The sequence below is a fragment of the Dermacentor andersoni genome, chromosome 9, assembly GCF_023375885.2.
Source record: "Dermacentor andersoni chromosome 9, qqDerAnde1_hic_scaffold, whole genome shotgun sequence".
NCBI classification, from domain to species: domain Eukaryota; kingdom Metazoa; phylum Arthropoda; class Arachnida; order Ixodida; family Ixodidae; genus Dermacentor; species Dermacentor andersoni.
This window is the reverse complement of record NC_092822.1, coordinates 74278099-74303122: the sequence shown is the minus strand read 5'-3', so window position 1 is coordinate 74303122 and position 25024 is coordinate 74278099. Positions and strand designations below refer to the sequence as shown.

Here is a 25024-nt window from a genome sequence, read left to right as displayed (position 1 = left end):
GCAACCCCTATCCGGGTCATGTAGGCAGTCACAACAAAAGCGCAGCCCACATCACTCCGGTCGTTTACGTTTGATGGCTCTGTAAAGGCACTTAAGGACTTCTTTGCAGAACACAGCATTGATGTTTCATCCCGGAGGTACACATTCTCTGTGGACCAGCCCATGCTTGTCAAAAAAGACAATGAACATTGTCTGTACCTTGAGCTTCGACATTCTCACTTGGGGCGCGAGGAGTTCGCGGTGGGCCACTCCGAACTTTGGCACTTGGTTTCGGGGTCATACTGGAACACCCATGATTTGTTGCCCGTTATCATCATCATCAGCCTGGTTACGCCCACTGCAGGGCAAAGGCCTCTCCCATACTTCTCCAACTACCCCGGTCATGTGCTAATTGTGGTCATGTTGTCCCTGCAAACTTCGTAATCTCATCCGCCCTTTCTGCCGTCACCTGCTTTCTGCCACCAACTTTCTGCTGCCACCTGCTATGCTTCCCTTCCCTTGGAATCGAGTCCGTAACCATTAATGACCATCGGTTATTTTCCCTCCTCATTACATTATTACCCGTTATTATCCCGTTAATATGCCCGTTATTACCCTGTCTAAAAAGTCTTGTTTACTTCTAACTGCACCATCAGGGGTATGAGCCACTTAAGGTTTTTGCCTTAATATATTGTGTCTGTGCATGGTGTTCACAGTAGAAATTAACAAAAAAATGTTGAAGTGAAAAAATATGGATGAGGTAGCTGCCGCTGGTGCTTCTAATTTTCTTGTCCTCCTATTGTCAGGATTTGCAGAAATAAAGCAAAAATATAAATTAAAAGCTGTGTACATGTGCACCAACAATGATGCAGTGAGGCTTGCAGCCACAATAAAATTTTAAGTGAAAGGTAGAGGCATCTCAAAAGAAGCCTCAAGTGAGACAAGTAACAACTCTGGTAATGACACCTTTGGGATAAAGGGGGGAAGGGGGCTTCAGCATTGCCGGGAAACCCGGAAAATTTCGGAAGAGCCTTGGGCCCAAGAGCCCCCCGTAGTATACGCGCATATGCACATCTCCTGTGCAAACTGTGGCCAGCCCACACTTGCCTGTTTCCTATAATCATCCACATCTCCAGTCTCTGAATTTCATTTTCGTGTAGTTCCCTATTTTTTTCTGAATCAATGTTATTTATACAATATAGCTTACAAATTCCTTGCTTAATTTTTACAGTACAAAAAGAAAAAAAAAAGCTGCTTTATCACTGATGTTGTTGGTGTAGTCAGCAAGCCATGAATGCTGGTAAAGAAAAAAAGCTTATGAATGACACAGTATGAAGAGAACACTCAGGTATAATGATATTTTTACTTCATTGATAAATTAGTAAATGTGTACCGTGGAAAACGGCCACTTTACGGTATTTATTGTCATTCAGGCTCAAAGGTTATTTGTCACCTCACCCAGGCTTCATAGCGAATCCCTGAAACTTTTGAAAACTGCCTAAAGTTTTTTTAATGCTTAGAAATTTCTGAATTTTACTTTTAGGTGGGCTTAGCCAATTCATCTCCATGTTTAGTAACAGTTATACGAGGCCGATAGGCATTGAAGCCAAGTATTGTCTATCTTCACTTAGAAGACAAACAGGCAAAGAGAAAGCAGGTCATGTGCTGACTGCCAACTGAGTTTACTACATGGAAAGTGTAATGTTCAAGTCATTGTGTGTCCTGCCGTAAGTGATGCTGTTGACAATGGGTTGCTACCGACCTGCCCAGTGTGCGAGCCTAACAAGCATTGTCAGTGTTAATTCGCCATGAATCTTGTGCATTCAACTGCGTCATTGCAGCCGTGCCCCCCGTGCTGCCCGAGCTGAGTGGGGACGACGACACGAGCAACTTTGACGATGTGGACCAGGACGAGACGCCCGAGGAGCACTTCCCCGAGCCCAAGGCCTTTGCGGGCAACCACTTGCCATTTGTGGGATTCACCTACTCGGGGGACTACGCACTCCTCTCGACAGCACACCTGCACGGCGTCGACGGCTTCAATGAGGTACACTTGGGCATTTTCTTGCTCGGCTAATGAAGAAATTTGTCCATGGTAATCGGAAAGGAGCTGAAACATACCAGTGTAAAGAAAAGTGTAGAGCCTAAATAAGAGAAAGCAAACTTGGGCCTATGTGATTTTTGAACAAGTGCAGGTGACCTCAGAAGTGGGGCAGGGGACTGGAGAGTCCTTTAGTGCTACGGAAGCCAGTTCAGTGCTGCCAGTCATGAAAAACCACAACCCTTAGTTGCCAACCAAATGAACTATACTTTGAACGTTTTCACATCCTCAATTGGAAGTGTGCTGTTCACCAATTTTCAAAGCTGCTCTGGCAGAAACACCATGCATGCCTTGCTGAAACTAGAGCCTTTCACATGCTTTACAGGGCCTGCTTGAAGTTGTGCCAGGCACATTTGTCAAACTCTCTGCATTTGTGATGGCGTAACTTATAGGCCTCTCCTCCATGCAACTGTTCATGCTCATGGCCACCACCTGATTGGCGATAGCCTGTTGCTTCTCACAGTGTGCTGCAACTCGCTTGGCGATGCATCTGTTCAGTTGTTTTCTATATTGCAGTAAACCCTCCACCTGGCATTTCTTCTGCTGTGCATCTTATGCATGCATGCCTCACTTTTGAGGGACCCAATGTGTTTGTGAAGAAACCATAGTTTCAAAACACACGCATGTGGTACAGTGGACGTGGGTGAAATGTGAGAGAGGGAGTGACAAGCCAGGGGGTGCAGAACAATTTTGCAGTGTGCGCTGCAACCTATTGGCATCCTTAGGAACTAAAATACTTCAGAGGATGGTCAGAGCACCTGCTGTTAGGCCGTGGGCTGCCATCAGGGACATATTTTTTTAAACTGGCAGTGACATGCTCCTGCTAGTCATTTGTTTAAAGAAATGTACGGGATACCTAGTCATATTGTTGGTGTGGAAAGAGTAAACTATGAAGTGAAAGTGAACAACACATTTTTCAGCGCTCAATTGCGAGAGCTGAAATAATGAAAATGATGTGCGCACTTAATGCTTCGGGCACCTGCACAAGGTTGTTTTAGCATTCAGCTACCGTGTGCTCCGATGGTATGAGGGCTTTTTTCTTACCCTTACATCAGTGCTTCCTAAATTCTGCAATATCATAATTCCCTAAATAATATGGTGGAACAGCAGGGACAGTCATCCCTAGTTAGTAAAAATAGGGGATTCAGGACACAGTTTTCACTCTATGAAACTAGCAGTAGTGGTGAGCATCAGTAACTGTGTGATAGTTCCCAGTGACCTCATAAGATTAAATTCCGATTAGGGCACATGTTGCCATTGCTGCATTGAATCTGGTCCATCTCCAAGGCACGTCATCAATCAGTAGGAATGCTAGCACATTTCCACAAGTTAGGTGGATGATGTGTGGGGTTTTATGGTCCAGGGGCCAGATATGGCCACCACAGATGGGTAGCTCAAAACTGGTGCTACTGTCAGGGTCCCCAAGTGGACACATCTTGAACATTGGCCACCTCCCATACCTCTAAATAGAGCATGGATTTGCAGTTTGGAGTGCGAAGCTTTAAACCAAGCCTGCTAGTACTATGCGTGTGTCATTCTGTGTGTCACAAGAACAGTGATGACATTCCATGTTCTGTGCTTTTGTTCTTTCCCAACCCAACTCCTGCCATTCCGTCCATTTCTCCTGTGGCAGACCGACAAGGTGTGTATGCCTGTTCTTACCGCATCTTGTACAGTTTACTTCAAGAGTCTCTACATGCACGTGATATCTAAACAGTGGAAACAAGCATTGCAGCCAGCATGTGCTGTCAAGCTCACACATCATGGTGTGAAGCTGTCGCACAGATGCAACATAGCGAAAGAAGCGGTGCCAAAAATTTGTGTGTCCCATTTGCACATAATCATTCACCTTAATGAAATATGAAAAAATCAAATAATGCTGCATACATGTTTTTTAGATTAGATTATTAAATATTTGAAGAGCATTCATGGCTTTCTTTGCAATTTTGCATTCTGCATCCACAATAAGTTGTGATCTCAAGCAGGCCGTAACAGCATAGTGCTATCGCTCATCATCACCACTATCATCCTGGCCACCTGCATTTCCTTGAGGACACTAGCTCTTTTCAGACAAAGATGTGATGACACAGGAACTATTGGGTTGGGCTGCTAACACGAAGTAGCGAAATTGAATCCTGGCCATGGCGGCTGCATTTCGATGGGGGCGAAATGCGAAAACGCCCGTGTACTTAGATTTAGGTGTACATTAAAGAACCCCAGGTGGTCCAAATTTCCTGAACTACAGCATGCCTCAATAATCAGATCGTGGTTTTGGCACATAACCCCCCCCCCCCCCCACACACACACACGCACACACACACACATGAGAGCTGAAATAACGAAAATGATGTGCACACTTAATATATATATAAAAACTAATGGAAGCATATTATGCAAGAAAAAAAATGATGGGCCACATTGAGTTATGCATCTGTATCACATTTAGGGAGCACACTGCCCTTTTTAAAATTTTTGTGACAATGTGTCGCGATGCCCTTCAGAATCAACTGGTAAAACATCAGGGGTGATGTTGGGGTGTCAATTAATTTAGTAAGGAAAGGCATGACAAATGCCAGTACCCCCTGCATTAAGCATTGTGTGCGCATGTGTCCTCTCTTGTACTGTGTACATGCATGGCTTCATTTGACAGCAAAAGTAATTCTGAATGTAGTTTCTATTCACATTTCCAAGTTCGTACACCAACCCTAGTTCATCCCTGCAGTGATTTGCTACAAATGCTTGCTTGCTTGTTAGTGCTGCAATTTTTTTATCAAGTTAAGCAATGCAGTAGTTGTTGGTGAATGCCTTTTGGCTTCAGGGAGAGAAATAGCTACAATAACAAGAAGCATTAAGATACATGTCTTTGTCACTTATTCCAACTGTCCTCGCTGCTTTAATGTGACAGTGGCTGACATGACGTTTTCAAGCAGCACTCACCAACATGTTGTCCAGTGTGGTAGGGCCCTTGGCTTTCTTATTAATCTAGAAATCAGAGAGCTCTAGTTGTGACTGTGTTCTTTGTTTATTGAGAACTGCTTGTCCTGTAGGGAAATGGCCCTTCACCGGATGTTCTTCAGGAGGAGATCACAGTCCTTCGTGAGGCCAAGGAGGAAGCTGAGCAGAAATACAGGTTGGTTTTATTACCTTTTTTTTTCTTGGTGCTTTGAGCACCAGTTAAAGAACCAGGAAAAGAAAACAAATGTTTAAAATATGTTGCTCACATTATTCTACTTGCTCACGAGCAGTTGAGAAAGCTTTGTTTCAAAGATAGCTCTCTTAAAGAGGAAGATGGTTCACTTGCCAAAATGTGTATTGTAGTGTAGTAGAAACCCACTGATACATTTTTCAAGGCACTACAGAAATGAAGCATAGCAGCCAGGAAAAGTTAACAGTGAGAAAGGCCACAAATTGCCACAGCAACGTCTGAAATATCTCTGAATAGTCGCCAGTACACTTAATAGATGTGCACTTGTGCTGTGAGTGGGAACAGTGCATGTGTGCACATATAATAAAAGGATGCTTACAATGTGCGGCAATAGTGGCCCCTTTCCACTCTTGATATGCTTCACCACAATAGCATTGTTTGCTTCACCACATAGCACGGATTTATTGCAGCGAAGCTGACTAAAGAGTACTGGCAATTGTGCCAGTTCTCATAGGACCCTTGTAGGCCCCCCAAAATATGTATCCCTGCGTTTGGCAGATTTGGCCCAGTGTGCACGGTTCCCAGTAGGTTTTAACCACTGCCTACTTTTTCAGGTGCTTCTCCAACTGCTCTCTGCACATTTTTTTCCCGATGCTTGTAAAACTTCAGTCACTTGTTGCAAAGTAACGAACGCGTGTTGCAATGTGCCAGATCAAATTTCCCTCTGCGCCATTAAATTTATGTGACTGCCACGTTCAAGCTCGACGTAAGGTGCAGGAACATTACAGAATAGTGACATATCAAATGGGGACATAATACATGAGAGTTAATGGGATTCAGGTTGGGACTGCAAAAACATAACATAGCAGCCGGGAAAACATAACAGCAAGGAACTTATCAACAGGGTGACACTGTATTAACAGCGGCTTCCACAGCTGTTAGCATTGTCTAGTTTTAATCGGTACCTGTGCACACAATGATGTCATTGCCTGCAGTTTCACGTAGTTTCCTTCGTGATGCCTCGGGTTGTTGTGCAGCATTGAGGAGTGTCCTTCTTTGTTCGTCGTCTTGGGTCGCGACCTAACTTCAAGTCTTCCCACGGTGCTGTTCACTATGTTCTCAGGGTGTGATCCCTTCATATGGTGTGAAATTTCTGCTAGACTCTTTAAACGTTTCAAGGGAGTGGCCCAACTAAAACATGGACCGAAAAATGATACGATACATGCACATCTGTCATATCCTTCTTGAGTCCTTATTTTATTTGCACAATTCTCTTGACATATTTCACACCAACAAAACTGATTATTTCCCATCCTGCAAATGTTCTGTGCCTGCCAATTCCTTTCTTTTGCTAGGCCATTGTTGCTTCAAGCATTGGTTGTCTGAAATTAGCAATTTCTTTCTTTTCTTTTCTTTCTCTTTCTTTCTTTCTCTCTTTCTTTTTTTTTGTGCGACCTGTCGTGGTGGTGTAATGTTCATGGCGCTGTGCTGCTGAGCTCAAGGGTTCGGGATCAAATCCCGGTCACGGTGGCTGCATTTGGATGGGATGCAAAAACGCCCATGTATCATACATTGCACTCTTAAAACAGTTGTATCCTTTGGGGTGCATATTTTTCCTACAACAATAATTGTCATCTGCCTTCCTTTGTTTCCTTTCTTGAAAACTTGGTGCCCGCTACTTTCCTGTTGAGAGTGCTGTGCCACGATGACAACGCACAAGCCGTTCATGACTTGGAAGTACCGGGCTCACAGCATTGAAGAAAGGAAATGTGGGCAAGACAGATGACGGTTATTGTTGTAGGGCAAGATAAGCCCCAAAGGGTGTACATTTTTTTAAGAGTGTGGGTGCACGTTAAAGAACCCTGTTCAAAATAAATCTGGAGTCTCCTACTACAGCGTGCCTCTTATCACATCATGGTTTTGGCACGTAAAACACCAGAAGTTATTTTTTATTTCCTTGTGTGGGTGTGGTTCTAGAGGACCATTGTCACTCCTGTTGAGAAATTTTGCTGCCGATTACAAATAAGTCAACGACCGATTTTCTGGATGCCTGATTTTTTGGACATGCAGGATAATTCGGATGGCCTTGCAGCACCGCCACAAACCCCATAGAGTCAATGTATAAAAATGTCTGAATTTTCAGATGCAAGAATCCTTCGCCATCCGATTTTCCGGACTTTCTGCCGTGATTGCAGGTTCGAAACGGCATTGTTCGAAACGCATAGTTGCTTCAACGTTCGCTGTTAAGCTTCTTGCTGTTCAATGCCATTTTCCTAATTAAAGGAATTCACCGCTGTTAGAAATGGCACCGACTCCGCCTTTGTAATCATCGCCATTGGCTTCAAAGCTCAGAAGGCACAAAATGTTGCATAATGCTGCTTCCCGAAAGTCAGCTTCGCCTCAATACAGCAGTGTTAAGCGGTGAAACAAGCGCAAAGTATTGTGTTGAAGCCTATCAAGAGGGTGAAAGGGCAATTGTCACAGGACACGGTGTGTATTCCTTAATTATTATTATACATGCGTGCAACCACCGTCTCCTGTCACAGTACGCGCACCAATATGCCTAAGTGTACTGACAGGCCCTCAGAACTTTTTTGGACGTGCCTGTGGCGATTTGAGCCCTTAGGGGCAGTAAAAGGCATGCATTCACTTTTTCAGACGTTTTCAGGGCTCCTAGGGAGACCTGAGTAATTGGATGTTGACTGTACGTATGACATGTGGGTACGAAATTTCGTTTGCAACTGTTTTTTTTTTTTTTTTTGTGTGTGAAAATGAAAAACAGGGGTCATGTACCAAGTTCATTTGGTGCCTTGAGCTACGTACAAAAACCGTACCTTTCAATCTAATCCAGCACCAAGCCTTTCTTGCATAGCTTCGTAATACTCTCAGGAGATAAAATGGGCGAGCACACCTCATTCGTGGCATTCAAAAGGAACGATGTAAACCTATAGGGACGCGCTCATCCTTGGAAGCTTTTCTTAAATTTCTGCATGTTGGCAACTGCATGAAAAGACATGGGTCTCAATGTTGCCACTGCGACATCAAACACAATGAAACTGTGAGCAGCACCATAGTAATCTCACAATATGTCATTAAGTTAGGTTACAAAAGAGGTGTTCCAGAAATGTCTGTTGAAATATGTTGAATGGCAAAACTGCAAGGCTAAACACACAATAAATACAGTTAAACCTCAATTTAACGAAGTACTTTACTTTTTATAACCTCTTGTCCATAAAACACCATGTATTTAGAACCTCAATATAGTGAAGTGTGTTTGTATGTGATTTCAATACAACGAAATTTCAATGCCATCGCAAAGCAATGCCAAAACAATAAATTGAAAATTCTGTGGACACAGATGGTCAATGATTGAATTACAAGCAGCTGCTTGCAAAGACATCTCTCAAATCACATAAGGCTTGACAAGAGCGATCGCAGAAGTGGAACCACATCACATTCTGTATAAAGTCCAAGTGCACTAAGGTCCTATCACGCCCCACGCATTTTGTGCTTTAGGTTCAAGTGTGCGAGGGTGAGAAAGATTGTGGCTTCATGAGTGCCGCCTTCCCGCGCAAGCAGAGGGAAAGGGGGAGGGGAGCGAGCTCATGGTAACGCGATTAAGTGCATGCGAAGAGAGGGCGTGCATCTGGCGTGCATTTGGGCGTGCAGTTGGCGTGCATCTTGGTCGTGGCTGCCCATGGCTGTAAGCGTGGCTGAGGAGCACGTACACAGCCGTGCACCCTGCTTTAGAGGTAATCTGCCACATGTGCAAAGAGTGGGCGTGTCGAGACAGCATGGCTTTATGTAATCTGTCTTCACGTGCGTTCAGTATTGAAGGTTGCGTAATCTCGAGTTTTGGTGAGTCGTTGGAGCGCGAGGCAGATGACACATTTGCTCCCCGCTGCTGGCACTTTTTATGATAGCGTTGCCCCAGTGCAGGCGATGCTGTCAGCCGCGGGGGCAGAGTGCACGTGGAAGTGTGGCTGGCTTCGCTTCATTTGTACTGCCGATATCGTCGGGGCGGCACAATACCGTACCATTCGTCGCTGACTCCCCGATTCATCAAAATGAATTTTCGCATTCATGTTTGCTTTTCTCTATTGCCAAATAGTTAGGAAAATTCAGAAAAATCTATCGGCAACTGTACTTATTTATATGAAAGGTCGAATTTCAGTACAGTGAAACTTCGATATAACGAAGCAAATTGCCGATTTTACCGGCTTCATTATATCGAGGTTTAACTGTAGTTCGATTGTTCCAAATTTTGACTTTTCATGCACCAATAATGTAAAGGCTTTTCACAGCAGATGCTTGAATTCTCTTGCACCCATTGGCATATGGAAACTGTACTCGTGCCAACTGACAACTATGAAAACTGAACAGCAGGAACAAACTTTACTTTGTGAAATTTTAAAAAATTTTAACCCTTTCAGGGTCAGTGACGTAAATATATGGCGCTGCGAACAAGTCCAAAATGGTTGATGCCGTGTATTTACAGCGCGAACAGTATGTTTAAAAAGTGTGCCAATTTCCTAATTTTTTTCTTTCCTCGCGTGTGCTGCCATTATGTGGGAATATAGGGAATTTTTTTCTTGCGCCTCCCTCTCTCGGTTTTTGTTGCGTAGTTTGTTTTAGAGCTGGTTTGCTCCCGTGCGTCTTTATACTCCCGCTTACGCAATGGCGCACGCACAGGCAGGCGGCGGTTTGGGTTTTGTTCCGCGGGCAGTTTCGGCTTCTTGCGCTCGCAAAACTGATAGCTATCTCATTACTAATAGCTCAAATGGTGGCAACCTGTTTCTCGCTCGTTTAGTGCTCACAGGGGTGCTCATAGGAAGAATGCAGCCATGCATGCGTTTCCTTTTCTTTTCTTTTTTTGGAGACTCTTGAAAACTAATTGCCTCTGGTTGGCGATAAGATGAAGATTATCAGAAGTTTGTCACACGTTTTGCTTTTTTGATGGGCACACAATCACACAGTTTTCTTGAGTGCGCTTACCTACGCAGTTCGATTACGCTATGCACGTAAATATTAGTCTAAAAGCAGGAACATTTGAGACCTGCAAAATATTCTAAGCCTTGAACTATGTGTATAACAATGCATCGAATTCTTAATTCATATAAGCTTGTTTCCTTTCTTTATTGTTGTTATTCATGAATGAACAGTACATATATACCAACACAAAATATTTTTTCTCGCTTTACAGTCACCCTAAACAAATTACAGTAATTTTTTTTTTTAAGAGTCGGAAGAATTGGAATCTGCAATAACAAAAAATTGACTCTGGGCGGTCGCATATGGGGTAAAAAATCGACCCTGAAAAGGTTATTATGTGCTTGAATGGTTGCTGCTGGTGTGATGCAGGCACACGCTGAAACAACTGGAAACTGTGTCGGCACAGAATGAGCAGGCAGCTCATTTGGCCTCTGACAACCGAGAGCTCAACAAGAAGATGACGCTGCTTTCGCATGAAATCAAAGAGGTAAGGCACACCCTGTGCGGTTTAGTGGCACCTGTTGGGCTAATCTGTTCGAATGTCCAAGGAAACATAGCTTAAAAGCAGACACGCACAAGGAGAAGGGTCGGACTTAGTCTAGTACATAGGACAAGACTGGCCATATCCCATGCTGTATATCTTAAGCTATGTTTTTCTGGAACATTCTTTGTACAGTAAAATCTTATTAATTTGATCCTCATTAATTAAGGAAACTTGATAATTCATATTCACCTCTAGTTCCGGCAAGGGCATGCATATTTAATTGCATAAAACTCGTTAATTCATTTGTATTTGGTAATGCACCAATTAATTAGGATGAGTCTTGCAGCGTGGGCACTGCAAATGTGTGATACGAAAGAGCGAAGGTAGCGCCAGTGTCCAACTGAAACATAGCAACGGAGTCTGCATGGTCATAGTCATCAGTAGATACCTTACGAGTGCAACAAGGACACTTCAGTATCTTTCTAGCATTTCGCACCGGGCATGCTGCTGCTTTGGCCATGGGCTTCCTGGACTGCCCGGTCTCCATCTTTGGTAGTGAGAGTTAGTGAGAGTTTTGGCCAAAGTTTTGGCCATGTCAAACATTGTGTATCAGGAACCCATATTAACACCCAGGACAGAAATATTACTTGTTGAAATTTTTGTCAATACTATTTCATCACACCATAGGCCTACTGCACTGGCTAATTGACCACTTCTCTGAAAGAAAAACAAAATATTGCTCTAGGATAACAGAACCAGAGATATGGTCACTCTAACTCTGTGGCACCATCAAAAAGGCTGTTTTGGGAAAATGAGGAAAAACAATTCGCAACATGTTCATGGTGATTATGACAACAACTAAGTCGGTCAAGAAATACAGTGGTCCAGTCAAGCGAAAATAAATGCTCTACACCAACCTGAAGCAATGGAATGCAAAAACGTAATTAGGTAAATGTTTGGCTCCAAGGAGTGTCTTTCCATAAGTCTAGAAGATCACAGGATCCATGGCATAGGGATACGTGGTGTCATCTTTTGTGTAATCATTTGCTGCCATTTCGTATCAACAGGTTGCATCATTTAGCTGCAAGCACTTGAAACAAGTAATCACTAGCAACGTCTCGTTTTGCCTCCGTGTCACCATTCAATTTAAATTTTACAAATGAGGTCCAGCTGAAGACATTTGTCTAAGACAGTGTGTGAGCGTAATCAGACAGCGGGTGAGAAATTTTAACCATGACTAACTGCTACAGAAAGCAGGCCTCGTAATGGCTTTGGTCTACAACAGCTATTAGTGTGTTTTGGGATCGGTGAAGTTTGATTTTAGCCGATTTCCTGCAATTTGAGCCTCTGGAATGGATTTTATTGATGAAAGGTCATCATTAAGGCTGTAAGAGCTGGCTTGGGAATAGTCTTGGCCCTTCAAACCCTCCCCATGCTTGTCGAACAGAGCCAACGCAAGTATGAGACGGAGTGTGAACACCGGCGCAAGGCAGAAATCAAGCTGCAGGAACTGTGGTCCAAGCTGGAGTGCGAGCAGCAGTCTCGGTCCCAGATGGCTTCAGCATCTCAGGTGGGTTCCCGCAGGAAGGGCTGACTTGGCACGCTTCCTTCCTTTCTCTCTGGCAAGATTAGCTCTATGCCGTTACGCTGTAGCTAAGTGGCTGAACATTGTGCAAATAAGCCAGCTGAGTAGAAATGGCTCTTTCAGCTAGATCGCTGACCCATTAAAGTTCAAATTTCACACTGGGTTGGCATTTTGTAGTGCATTTTTAGAATGTCATGTTAGGATTCAGTATCTGCCCATCTTGTGCCGAGTAGATCGCAACTAGGCATCGCTTTGAGGCAGTGCGGGACCAAAAAATAATTGCCCCGGACAAAGGAACGATGGTGCCATCTCTCACTGCTACTGTCAAACACGGCCCACCATGTATGTCCGAAATGGTGACAAATCATCCTGCTCTTTCACTGCAGGGAAAACCGGTGCTTTTGTCTTCCCACATCACTGAAAATGGTGCATACCTCTGATTTGTTGTGGGTGAAATGTGGAAGGACCATATTCGTACGGGTTATGAAACACAAAACGCACCATGTGTAGCTATAGAAACAGGAATGAGCCAGTTCTCACCATCATTCAGCTGTTGTGTGGGGGAGTGCGTCTCTGTTTAAACCACTTTCTGTTCGTGATAAGTTTTTGTGCATAGTATTCAAGTCTACTGCTTTGCTGCAAAGGCTGCAAAAGTAAAATAATATAATAGCACAACATTGTTATGGGCTCTCATAAAAACTGTCATGTTGTGTTCGTAACCATGTCATCCCTCGCAGGCTGCATCGGAGAAGGCATCAGCACTTGAAAAGCAGCTGTGGGAGCTGAATGACAAGCTGAAGCAGGAGGCGGATGCAGCGCTGAAGCTGAAGAAGGCCAATGCGGAGCTTTCGCTGAGCGTGGCAACGCGGGGAACGGGCCTGCCAGGAACTGCAGGAGACTGTGGCCGCCCTGCGCGGCCAGATGGGCTCCCAGGAGCGAGATCTCTCCAACCTGCAGATACAACTCGAGCAGGTGGGCTTGCCTTTCACGGGTATCGTAGTGGTTCCTTGGAAACCCTTGATTATCAAGAGGCTACTTTCATGCTTACGGTGCTGTGTCTTGCGTTCTTTGTGCCTGTCTCTGTCATCGTCAGATTTCTGCACTGTCTCCCGGCAACGAAGAACAATAAACAAAACAGTGCTCTGCTTTCATGGCTTCAAACGCAACCTTCAAATTCCTTGAATTTGTTTATTGGCCAAGTTAGTTTTCATTGGACATCTGTCTAGCCTTACTCAAGAGTGGTGCAGTTCATAACCTATGACAGTCCAATCGGCACGTTTGTAGTGGTGGATTTCTTGCAAAGCTATTTTAATTTTCCTCTTTGTGTGTGCCCGCGTATGTGTGTGTGTGTGTGTGTGTGTGTGTGTGTGTGTGTGCGCGCACAAGAAACAACAATTTTTCTTTTGGTGAAGACAATGCTTTTTGTTTCATTTACCATAGATGACGTACATCGCTTTATTCCTTAAAGGGGCCCCGAAGCACTTTTTATTAAACTGGAGAAAGGCACTTGAAGTGAAAATAGGCTATTTCAGAAATAGTTTGCCGCAAAAAGTACTTCAGTGCGTTCAGCAGAGGCGGAGTTACTGGCAATCAAACACGGCCTCCGCTGTGCTCGCATTCCTTCTTCAAAGCCTCGCACTGCGAAGGCTACGGCACAGTGGGGCGTGCCCACAATGCTTCGCCTTCTAAATGTCACGGTGGTGCGCAGTTCAAATTTCATTTTGGATGTTAACGTTGATGCCATGACTTCCGCCTGTGGTACCTATGACGTGCTAAACATAAGGCAAACACGGTTGTCCTCAGCGAGCCACCGTGCACTGAGCCAGTGGACTCGTGACGGCACCCCGCGGCGGCTGTGATATCTACGCCATCTAGCCGATTGCAGCATGATGTCAGCTATCAGCCAATAGCAGCCGTCCAAGGGAATGACAGAAAGGTGCATCTGATGACGAAGTAGTGCATCTAGGAGAGAGTGAAGGCTGGGTCTTCTATTGAAAAGAAAGCGTTTGAGAGAAAGGCGACTTCGCAGTCTGCTTGTGAGGTTCACGCACCACGTACGACAGCAAAACTTAGCTTAGATGTTCACCGCAGCATATGCTACTCGCTAACTATGTTGTTTCACCAAGGCCAAAGGGTGGTTCAGGGCCCCTTTAATAAGTAAGCATGGCATGCTGCATTTGAAAGTGCAGCATGCCATGCTTGTTTACTAGGGCACTTTCCCTCGGCACCTACCACCTCCACTACGGCGTGCCTCATAATCAGAAAGTGGTTTTGGCACGTAAAACCCCATAATTTAATTTAATTTACCATATTTTCCAGAGTCTGGCGCACTCCTGAATATAACACGCACCGTATTTTCGCGAGTGAAAGTGAGAAAGTAAAAGTGCACCTGAATGGGGGGGTAACACGGGCCTGATTTGTGAAATAAAAATATAGGAAGTCCCCACGTTCAAGATAAAAAGACAAAAAGAAACGAGACATGCAGAATTTTTTACGAGCTTTCATAATGAAAGGAACACGTCATTGTCACCATTTGTTTATCATTGCTCCAGATATCAAGAATACAGTAGCAGTAATTGCAAGTGATCACCATTTAGAGATACTACTATCACTTTTGCGAGACTCTGCACTGAACTGTGTCAAATTATGCGTCCGACAGCATTCCTAGCACTGTGTGTAGATAGTGAGCTTGGCACAGCGCCGAAAACGCTGATGCATCTGGTGCCGAGTCGCACAAAATCTTGCGAAGATGATTCTAGCAGAGCGAAAAATGGACCCACAGCAACCTTCCAAAAAATGTACGCTGCCGCTGATTTCATGATGGCATTGACACTACGCTTTACCGCTCTGACGGTAGGTTGTTGCTAACGGCGCAAATGTGGTTTGGTTTTCATATTCACTTGTAATGCGCTGGCAATTTTCTCGGAAAAAAGGCGCATGTTAGATTTGGGTAAGTATGGTGCTTTGCTAGTCAGCCTAGCGGAGTTTTTCTTAAAAGACAGTCCTCTGCGTCTGGTTTGACCTTTCTGGTCCCACTGGGACAGCATGCATGGGAGGATGAGCAAATCAGTTCTGGGGAAATCCACAAGTTGGAAGTAGTTTCAAGAAAGGGGAAAATCGTCGCACACCTGAAAACAGCACCAAGCTACAAAGGACCGCATGTTACTTGTAGTTTGTTACTTGAACTTCGTAGTCTTATGCCATTGATTAAATTAATTACAATTTTTTCCTTTTATGAAGTACCCTCCACATTGCTCATTTACTGTTCCTGTGCTTTGAGTTGCCGTTTAATTAGGCCTTCCCCTGCAGTCTTCCACCTTCTTGGTTACATCAGATGGTAGAGTGACGGCTCCGGAAAGGCATTGATTGGTCTTTTGTTCGATTTACAACAAACCGGAATGAAATTTTCTTCACGAAGCCTTTTTGAGAGGCCTGTGTGTGCTTCCTTTGTAGCTTTGTGCAACTCTCAGGGGGATGACAGTTTTCTCCTTTCGCGCACACAGGAAAAGAGCGCCTGGTCCTCGCGCGCCCAAGAGCTTGAGAGCCGGCGGCAGGCGCTTCAGCTGGAGCTAGAGCGGCTGCGGGAGCGGGAGGCCCACGCACTAGAGGAGGCCCACAGGCTCTCGGCGCGCGTCCTCGAGCAGGAGAAGCAGCGCGCCGTGCTCGAGCTGGAGCTGCGCAACGCCCAGAACCGCCTGGACCGGCAGGCCTGCCCCGACAAGAGGCCCGGCAGCGGGGGCACTGCGGACGGCGAGAACAGCGCGGAGGCCCTGGCAGCACAGCTGGCCGAGGAGCGGCAGGCGCGCCAGCAGGCCGACGCCGCAGTTCAAGACCGCGAGCGGCAGATGTCCATGCTCACCGTGGACTACCGACAGCTGCAGGTGGGCTATACCAAAAACAGTCTGTACTAGTGGCTGCCAAGCGCTGTAGGAGCTACTGGTACAGAACGTTTGACTTGAAGGATTTCTTGGCACTGCAAAAATGTAACTTGAGGACTAAGAAGGCTTACCTGTTCGTTCAAGGGCCTTGGTTAGGCTACTCGTAAATTAGCACCACTTGGGCTTTTTAAATTCATGTTATGATACCATCACTTTGTTGCATATCTTGCTTGTTTGTAGCACAGCTCATTTAAGTCATTGTCATAATTTTATTACATACCATGTTAATTAGAATATAAGGCAATGTTTTTTTTTTCCGGAATTCTTAGCCCAAAGTCAGCCCCCTACCTTATATACAAGACTTATAATTTCAGTTACTGTGTCAGTATGGCAGTAGCAGCACCACATTTCTGGTGATCCAGATTTTAGACGGTAGTGCGAATCGCGGCAAGTATAGGGAAGTGTAGTGCTCGCTTTAAACGACTAGTAAACCTTGGAAGGTGAGACAGTACAGTATTCCTGCACATATAGCCTGCACTGGGATTATAAATATTTAACAGTAGAGGGGAGAAGCGATATATGTGCAAAAATCTCCTTGAGGTGCGACTTTGCGGCAGCGCTTTTGCCTTATAGTCTGGCTTGACGACACGCTGCCGTAAAGCCACGTTGTAAGGTGAAGTACGCGCTGCTGTGAAGCCGCACTTCAAGCCAAAAATTTGCATATAACACACATCAGTTATTACGACTACTGCGAGGACTTCCAATTATTTGGTATTTAGCGTAATCTCTACCGAGTCTGAATAATGCGTAGGCTACTCTAGCGCCTTATATTAGTCTGCATACTTAAGTTCCTTTTCTCAGGTGCCGTAACGGCACCCTCACATTCTAGAATTGTGACAGCCTTATAATTGAACAAGAATGGTATATATTTTGCACATCTTACAGCAACTGACTTGTGGGTTATTTTACAGCCATGTTGTTCTACTCGTTTCTTCATTGACAACTCATCGCTGTTTTCATGGGGCTCTTTGGCTATATCTGGCCCTTGCGCCACTGAACACTACATCATCATCTGTTCGGGCCCTTCTTTGTCTTCGTGGTCCTCAAGTTCCATAGTTGCAGTGCTGAAAAATTTCTTGCACTGCAAATCACTTCCGCAACTGCTGTCAGCCCGAGCGGTGCTCTGCTCCGGTCACCGATTGACCTCCGTCCGCTGTGGTGGTTCAGACGCAGCTGCAACGGCTACAAGGAGAGCATCGGCAGGAGGCGGACAAGGCCCAGGCCCTGCAAGCGCAGCTGGACGAGGAGGCCCGCCGACGTGCGCAGCTCAGCCAGCAGGTGGCCCAGCAGGCCCAGGAGGTCGCCCGGCTGGCGCTGCGAGACCGGCAGGCGCAGGCCGCCCTGGCCGAGGCCCGCCAAGCGCAGCAGGCCGTCCAGGAGGAGCTGGGCAAGATGCGGACGTGCGTAACCACTTGTCTTGTGCCTAGCGCTGCTGCAATCGCGAATGGCCTTCGAAACGTGGTGGCTGTGACATTTCCTCTCCAGCACCTGCAGTCTTTCTCTGGAGCCTGCAGTACGCTAAAGCACGTCACTCAGATTGGTTTCTGTCACTTTAAGAGAGCCGTCGCTAAAGCCACAGAGTGGCCGCCAGGCATCGGTTTGTTTTTATCACTTAGAAGGAAATGTGGTGCTTCCTTTTGTTTGTGAAAAGAAACAGCGAGAAAAGTCCCTTTGGCCTTCATAGTATTACCTGCTGTGTATGAAATGGAGTGTAAGGCTTCCCTTGTTGTTTGGCCACTGTTGATTAGGCATGGGTTTGATGCACAGGGGTGGGCATTCAGCAGCTGCTGTCTCGTTCCAGTGGAGTTGGCATGGGGACATGTTCATGTACTTAGATTTTGGTAGATTTTGGAAGACAAGGAACCCTGGTAATTGTTCTTACGAGAATGTGTGCAAATATGGCCGCCGAGTCAAGCAGAAATAGCAATGTTTTTGTTTGGAGACGTCGCCGGCACAGTCGTTGGCCATGTCGCCAGCACTCCGCAAAGCTGAAACTGGCAAAGCCTAGTTGATATAATAGTCGCTAATGAGAATTCAGTGTGTGCATTGGCTGTATTACAGCATGACAGTGGTTGAGATACGGGCTGTAATTTTGAAGCGATGCCTTCTGCTCGATTCTATGCCACTCTTATCCACTGTTCATGGTTGGCTGATCCCATTGATAACACATGTGCAGTGTCACTCTGACCACTGATGAAGCATGAAAAGGAATTTATTCTTACAGGGGCCCAGAGGCCATTGAGTAAGGGGGACGAACAAGGATATTATAAGAAATGCAAGATATACAGGTCAAAAAAGGGAAAGGGAAAGCATTGCACAGGGCTAGTACAAAAAAAGCAGCAACAAACAGAAGAACAAAGTACACAAAATAATTGAAGTATGTAAATACAGCACAAATGTCTGACACATGACTCAAGAAAAAAAAAATAATAAAGCAGGGGTTTACAAAAACACAATAGCCAAAAAGTGCGACATTTGATACAAAAGAAGGTTTAACGTCACGATGTCACTTGAAAGTATTCGCACAGCTGATCATGGAATGATTGATGGTTGCATATGGATGCAGTATTATCGGGAAGATCGTTCCAAAGTACGATGGCACGTGGAAGGGCTGATGAATTGAAGGCTTGTGTTCTCCCTTGTATGCGCTTGATGCTGTACTGATTATGTAAACGGCTCGAAATTCGTGACGGCGCTTCGAGAGGTAATGTAGATTGCCTGGTGCAGTGGCGATATTTATGAAATAAGCATAAAAGTGCGACTGAACGACGAATATATAATAGTTCAAGAGAGATATCAAGTTTGATCTGTGTTATGCTCAAACGGGGACTGTAGTTACGCGTAATAAAGTGAGCGGCTCCATTTTGTACGGATTCTAGCAAGTTTATTACGTAGTTTTGGTATGGGGACCATATGGATGCTGCATATTCTAGCTGTGGCCGCACAAGTGTTAGATAGGCCAGTTTTTGAACATTGTTAGGGGAATTCCGCAGGTTCCGACGCAGATACCCTTTCAGATAGCTTTCGCACAAATGGTGTTGACATGCGTGGCCCATGAAAGATTATGCATGAGATGAATACCTAAATACTTGTATGATGATGCCTGAGAAAGTACTTGCTATCTATGAGATACGAGAAGTTAGAATTGGTGCGCTTGCAGCCTGAAAGAGATAACCTTGCATTTAGTCGCGTGAAATGTCATCTGCCATTTATTACAAGAACTGGAAATTAGGTTAAGGTCACTTTGGAGCATAAAAGGCATTGCTAGAAAATCGCAGCCACGGTATGCCTAGGCCAAGGGTAAGTGTATTTGCGTACATTTGACAGCAGCATTCCCACACAGTGATAAGATAGCCTGCTTGGTACTGGGTGAAGAATGCTGTCGCTCCTAGACGCCGATGCTTCTTACGTTATAGTCATGCGAAATTGAAGGTATCTCTAAAAGTGACGATCTGAGAATACAGCACACATTCTTTTTTTCACTTGTGGAATAAAAATCACTAATTTTTGGGCAAATCCAGTATTTCGAACTCCGAATTATTCGGACATTTTGGTGATCTCCCTCTAGTCTGAATTATCGGTCAGCGACTGTGTGTTAGATTGCCCTTGTAGAACACTCTCAACATTTATTTTTTGTGCCAAAAGATGACTTAGTTGTAGTGAAAAATGGTGACTGAAGGGGTCGCAGAATCCTTCCACTATTAAAATTGCTAAGGTCAACTTGCAGTGGCATTCTGTCACTTGTACGCAGGAGTGGATGTTAACACAGGCATAGGCTTGTGTGGTACGTTTGGTAATTCAGAAAGTGCAAGAAAAATTCAGCGGACCTGTGACATTCCTGTTAATCTCATGCCATTGTGCGTTTCTTGGTCTTTCTGTTGCAGGGCAAAAACTGTGGACGACTTGCAGATGAAGGAGCTCCAAGACCAGCTCGAGGCTGAGCAGTACTTCTCGGCAAGTGTAGTTGGATGTCTAAATGCATTCCTAGTAAGCCACGCACATATGTGAGAAGCAGGTTCCATGCTTTTATTTGGGGGGGGGGGGGGGGGTTAGCTGAAGAAACTTGAGTCTGCAGAAAGTGACTTCACTGCTAACCATAACAAAAACAGGATGCAGTAAGGCTTCATTCATTATAGGCTGAAGAGGATGAAAACGTAGCTGATAAAGTTACTGTTGCTGCTCTAAATAGCTGAGGCAACGACATTCCTGTACTTACTGCATTACTTCAACATGGCCAAGAGAGGAAGCCATGACGTCACATTGACTGCGGCCAGCTGCCTGCACTTTTCGTTTGATGTACTCAAAGTAGTTTGCAAATAAGCTTTCTTGCGGTTTTCTGAGAAGAACAATGTTTGTCTAACAAATTTCCAACTTAGTTCAGTAGTCAATAGAGTCCGCTAAGCTGTGTGTCCAGTGAGTTGCTTCTTGTTACCACGTGGTGAAAACATTCTTTGCGTGAACGCATCTCATGGAGCAGAAATATTACTGCTTCGTCTGCAAGTAATTTGCATCCCAGGCACCTGTACTGAGAAAATTGAGCGTGCTTTCTGTTTTCCTCTAGCCACTAGCGTAGTCTTTTTCACCTTATGTGTATTGCTTTCACTTGAAACATCAGCGTCATTAAAAGCACATGCATTTGAGGAGCCACGTGTGTGCACCTCTTCGTGGATTCCTCCTGTAAAGACATGCAGCACTGCTTTTCTTTTCTTTTTTTTTCATGGGATGTGTTAATGACCTGATTTTCTCTGTGGTGCATTGCAGACGCTGTACAAGACGCAGGTTCACGAGCTGAAGGAGGAGTTGGACGAGCGCAACCGGGCAGTCCAGGAGTTGGAAGAACGGCGCCAGGTGCTCAGTCGAGAGCTCGAGGTGGCCACGGTGCGCGCAGACTCACTTGAGCTCCACCGTTCGGTTCTCGAGGACACCGCTGCAGGTCTTGAGAAAGACAGGTACGCAGGCTCTTGCCCCAGTCAGCTATGTTTTCTATTGTGGTTGCTAAAAAAAAATTGTTTGTAGAAGACAAGGCCTTGTCATGGAAGTTGAGGTGGTAAACAAGCCAACACAGTCCATGTCCCTTCCTGTAAAACCATTTGGTTTTCCAAAGACCTTGCAATCTATGGCAGTAGCTGTACGTCTGATTGCAGAAGTTTTTGGAGTACGCATGTAACAAGGAAGTTGAATTTTATTGTGGTTCCACTGCTTAGCCTGGAACTCACGGATCCAACCCAGACATCTGTGAAATTCCGATAATTTGTTGAAACCTCTTAATTCAAATTCACGAATAATTCAAGCTGCTCTGTTGGTCCCGGCGAAGTTCCAGGTATGTGAATAGAGAAAAACTCCCACAAGCTCGCACTCCAAAAACCACGCAACAATTATTTCAAACAGAATCTCTCACTTCCATGTGCCGCTAGGTTCCGTAATGTCGCTTGCCATAAAAAAATTACAAGGAAAGACATGCAGGGGGCCAAGATGGAACCGGAGCAAGCAAGAGTGGCGTGCGCCCTCCTTTCCCATCCAGCATAAAAGGAGCATGAAAGAGTCTCCAGCGTATTCTTGATCAGGTTACCACGTGCTCACTTGCCAGAATGCCTGAGGTACTGCTCAGTACAAATCACCTGGATCGTCTTGGTTGCATAGCCTAGTTGAATTCTGTTCGCTTAGGTAAAAAGCAAGTTACCATCTGAGCCAGCACCGTGAGGTAGGTCTCCAAAAGTTTACGTTGGGCTGGGACAGAGGGAGCTGCTGTGTGAGTAACGCTGCCATAGGATATGCATTGACAGGATCAGCATTATATCTTTCGTGACTGCTCTTACTACAGTTTGTAAATAGAAGAGCTCTTGAGCATGCTAAATACTGTAGACTGGGCAACCACTCCCTTTTTAGAGGAAAGCATCCTGGGACACGGATCCAGACTGCCATCAACACAGATGGCATTACTGCACTTAACACTTAGGAACAAGTGACAGGCTGTAAAAATGCATAGATGTGCCTAACATCAACAGACGTGAGCAATAGAAGCATGAGACATGCATATATTGCACACTTTGTGTGGTGTGTGTCACCTTCTGTTCCATTTTCCACATCTGCTAAGTGCATCATGCATCCATTACACCTACCGAATTGCCTAACTAGCTGTGTAGGCAATAAGAGTTGTGCTCATCCTTGCGTTTATGCGCAAAATTTATAACTCTCCTCTGTTCTTTTCTTTATTAACCACCTTACACCAGTATGTGGTGGCCAGCCGAAACTCACGCTGGTGAACCTCTTCGTCTTTTTCACATTCTCGTTCTCCTGTTCATGTTCTCCTGGCTGATGCTGTGCTGGTGCGGTTAACAACCCCCCTTGCCTGTCTTGCAACACAGGGCGGTGCGTGAGCTGGAGCTGGAGCAGCTGCAGAAGCAGCTGAACGCCGAGCGGTCCATGCACGAGGCCGCCCTGTCCAAGGAGCGCCAGGAGCGGCAGGCCGAGGAGGCCCGCCACGAGCAGCTCCAGAAGCAGCTGGCCCAGGAGCGCATGCTCAAGCTGCAGGCCGTCAACAAGCTGGCCGAGATCATGAACCGCAAGGACATCGCGGGCGGTGGCAAGGGGCGCGCGGCCGGAGACCTGCGGCGGCGTGACCGCGAGGTGCGCAAGCTGCAGCAGGAGCTCACCCAGGAGCGCGAGAAGTACGCACAGATGGTCAGCCGCCTCCAGAAGGAGCTCGCCGAACTGCAGGCGAGTCACCATGGGATGTGGGCCAATTGGCCACTGGACACACCGCTGCTCTGTGTGTGCTCTAATTGCCACGCAGGTGCAAAGCTAGTTTTGAAAATGTTTCATATTTTATTTTAAATAGTGTGAACCTTTGTTAAACACTGATTGCTTGGTTCAGAAGTGACTGTGTGCCTTATGGTATATCCATCTGGTCACTTTTGAGTGTTACAAGAGCACTCTCACGGTGTGGTTTATGTACCGCTGGTTGAAATCAAGGGGTTGCAACTTATTTGTCTAGTTCATTCGGAGCACTCGGAGGCACTTTTACCTTCGAGCTGGGATGATCAAGAACTGATCGAATTCTGATCATGGGTGGCTGCTCTGATTGCTCTGGGAGCAGCTGAGCGTTTGGCTTGGGCATGCCTCGTCAGGCTCAAATTTCGAGAGGGCTCTGTATTGCACCAAACTAAGCCGGAGCATGGCAGGAAGCACTCGAATGTACCATTGTAGGTGAAAGGCAGAGCTGTACGTGATTGTGAGAAAAAGGTTTAGAAAAATTAGGGGGAATGACATTAACTGTTAGCAAGTGAACGTAACATGGAATTCGAAAGCTACCCATCTAGTTTGGTTGATATTGTGCCACAAGGAAAGGCATAAAGCACGATTATAATACGCAGTGTTTAATTTGGTTCAGGTAACATTGAGTGCAGTGAAGTCAAAAGTATGCAGCCAACGCAGCCTTTATTTTTTGGGTTTGCATTCGCCCCTGCACGCTTCAGAATACTCTGCGGAGGTTGTTTATATTGCAACACGCGCAATATGTCTGCAGGCATAAGGGATGATGAAATAACATCGGTATACCTCGAGCAGCAAAAGTGAGCGATTGCTATGTGATAACCCAGCATGGCTCATGCAGGCAAGTGCTCACGAGGAAGGCCAGGCACGCCTCAAGCTCCAGATGGAGCTGGATTCCAAAGACTCCGAGATGGAGCTTCTGCGGCGAGTGGCGTCTGCTGCAGCCTTGACGTCTCCAGATGCCCTGTCGCCTGTGACAAACTCTGGCGGAGGTGGAGGCCGGGACGGTGACCCCCAGCGCCTCGAAGGTTGGCTGTCGGTGCCTCAGAAGCAGAACATTCGGCGGCACGGCTGGCGGAGGCAGTACGTGGTGGTAAGCTCGCGCAAGATCCTCTTCTACAACAACGAAGCGGACCGGGCAAATGCGGACCCTGCCCTCGTCCTTGACCTGAGCAAGCTGTTCCATGTGCGCTCCGTCACCCAGGGCGATGTCATCCGCGCTGACGCCAAGGACATCCCTCGCATTTTTCAGGTGGGCTCCTCATTTTTCTTTGTGCTTCAGACATCGTGACTGTTTTTAGAGCACAGCTCTTAGGCGCCCGTTCCTGCGGCGAGCGTCGGTGGTGTAACCGAGCAAACATTCACAGCAGGAGATGAAAGAGTGAATGCGGAGGGGGAGATGAAAGATACGAGCCGCAAACAGCAGAGACCACCAACGAGAGCGGCTGTGTGTCATGCAGACCCGCCCAACTGCTCGTTTGCTACTATCGTCTGCTCGCGTTAGCTCTTGCAGGTACTTGTTCGGTTCGCTTGGTTTGGCATCGTTCACGCTTGTTTCGATTGTCATGGTTTGCGATTTTTGTAATCTGATTGTACACGCGATGCAAATTCTCTAGGACTTTCTGGAAGCGACGCAGGCGTCAGTGATTACACTGCAACTTTTGACGACTCATCTTTAGATGACAGCTCTGCAGAATTTTGCATGGAAACTGAAAGTGATGTCTTCTTATCTGAGGAGTCTGATGACGACGATTCTGTGGAAGGACCAGAGGACCTTGCGGCTCCTTATGAATCTGTCATACGAAGACGGCCTACTAACTGTTTTAGGAGCTGCGTGAAAGTAGCCACCGTTCGTGTGCATGTTTTTGCACCGTTTAGGTTATTTTTGATTTGTATTCTCTTTTACTCATAGGGTATCGAGCCCTGCAAAATGCTTTTTTGCAAGGCACCAAGGCCTTGCAGTGAAGCCTCCTTCAAACTGTCTTTTTCTGCAATTTGTGAAATAAAAGAACACTATGGAATTGAAATA

General features: G+C 45.8%; 1 protein-coding gene across 1 annotated transcript in view; it reads left to right on the top strand.

Moving 5' to 3' along the window:
- LOC126528254 (rho-associated protein kinase 1-like) overlaps nt 1-25024 on the top strand; it is a 68887-nt gene that overhangs the window by 27808 nt on the left and 16055 nt on the right. The window contains 13 exon segments of the mRNA XM_055069227.2: nt 1821-2026; nt 3714-3722; nt 5128-5210; nt 10587-10704; nt 12149-12271; nt 13024-13155; nt 13157-13258; nt 15790-16167; nt 17392-17624; nt 20109-20178; nt 20986-21173; nt 22590-22941; nt 23837-24247. Coding sequence (XP_054925202.1) covers nt 1821-2026; nt 3714-3722; nt 5128-5210; nt 10587-10704; nt 12149-12271; nt 13024-13155; nt 13157-13258; nt 15790-16167; nt 17392-17624; nt 20109-20178; nt 20986-21173; nt 22590-22941; nt 23837-24247 — 2405 coding nt within the window.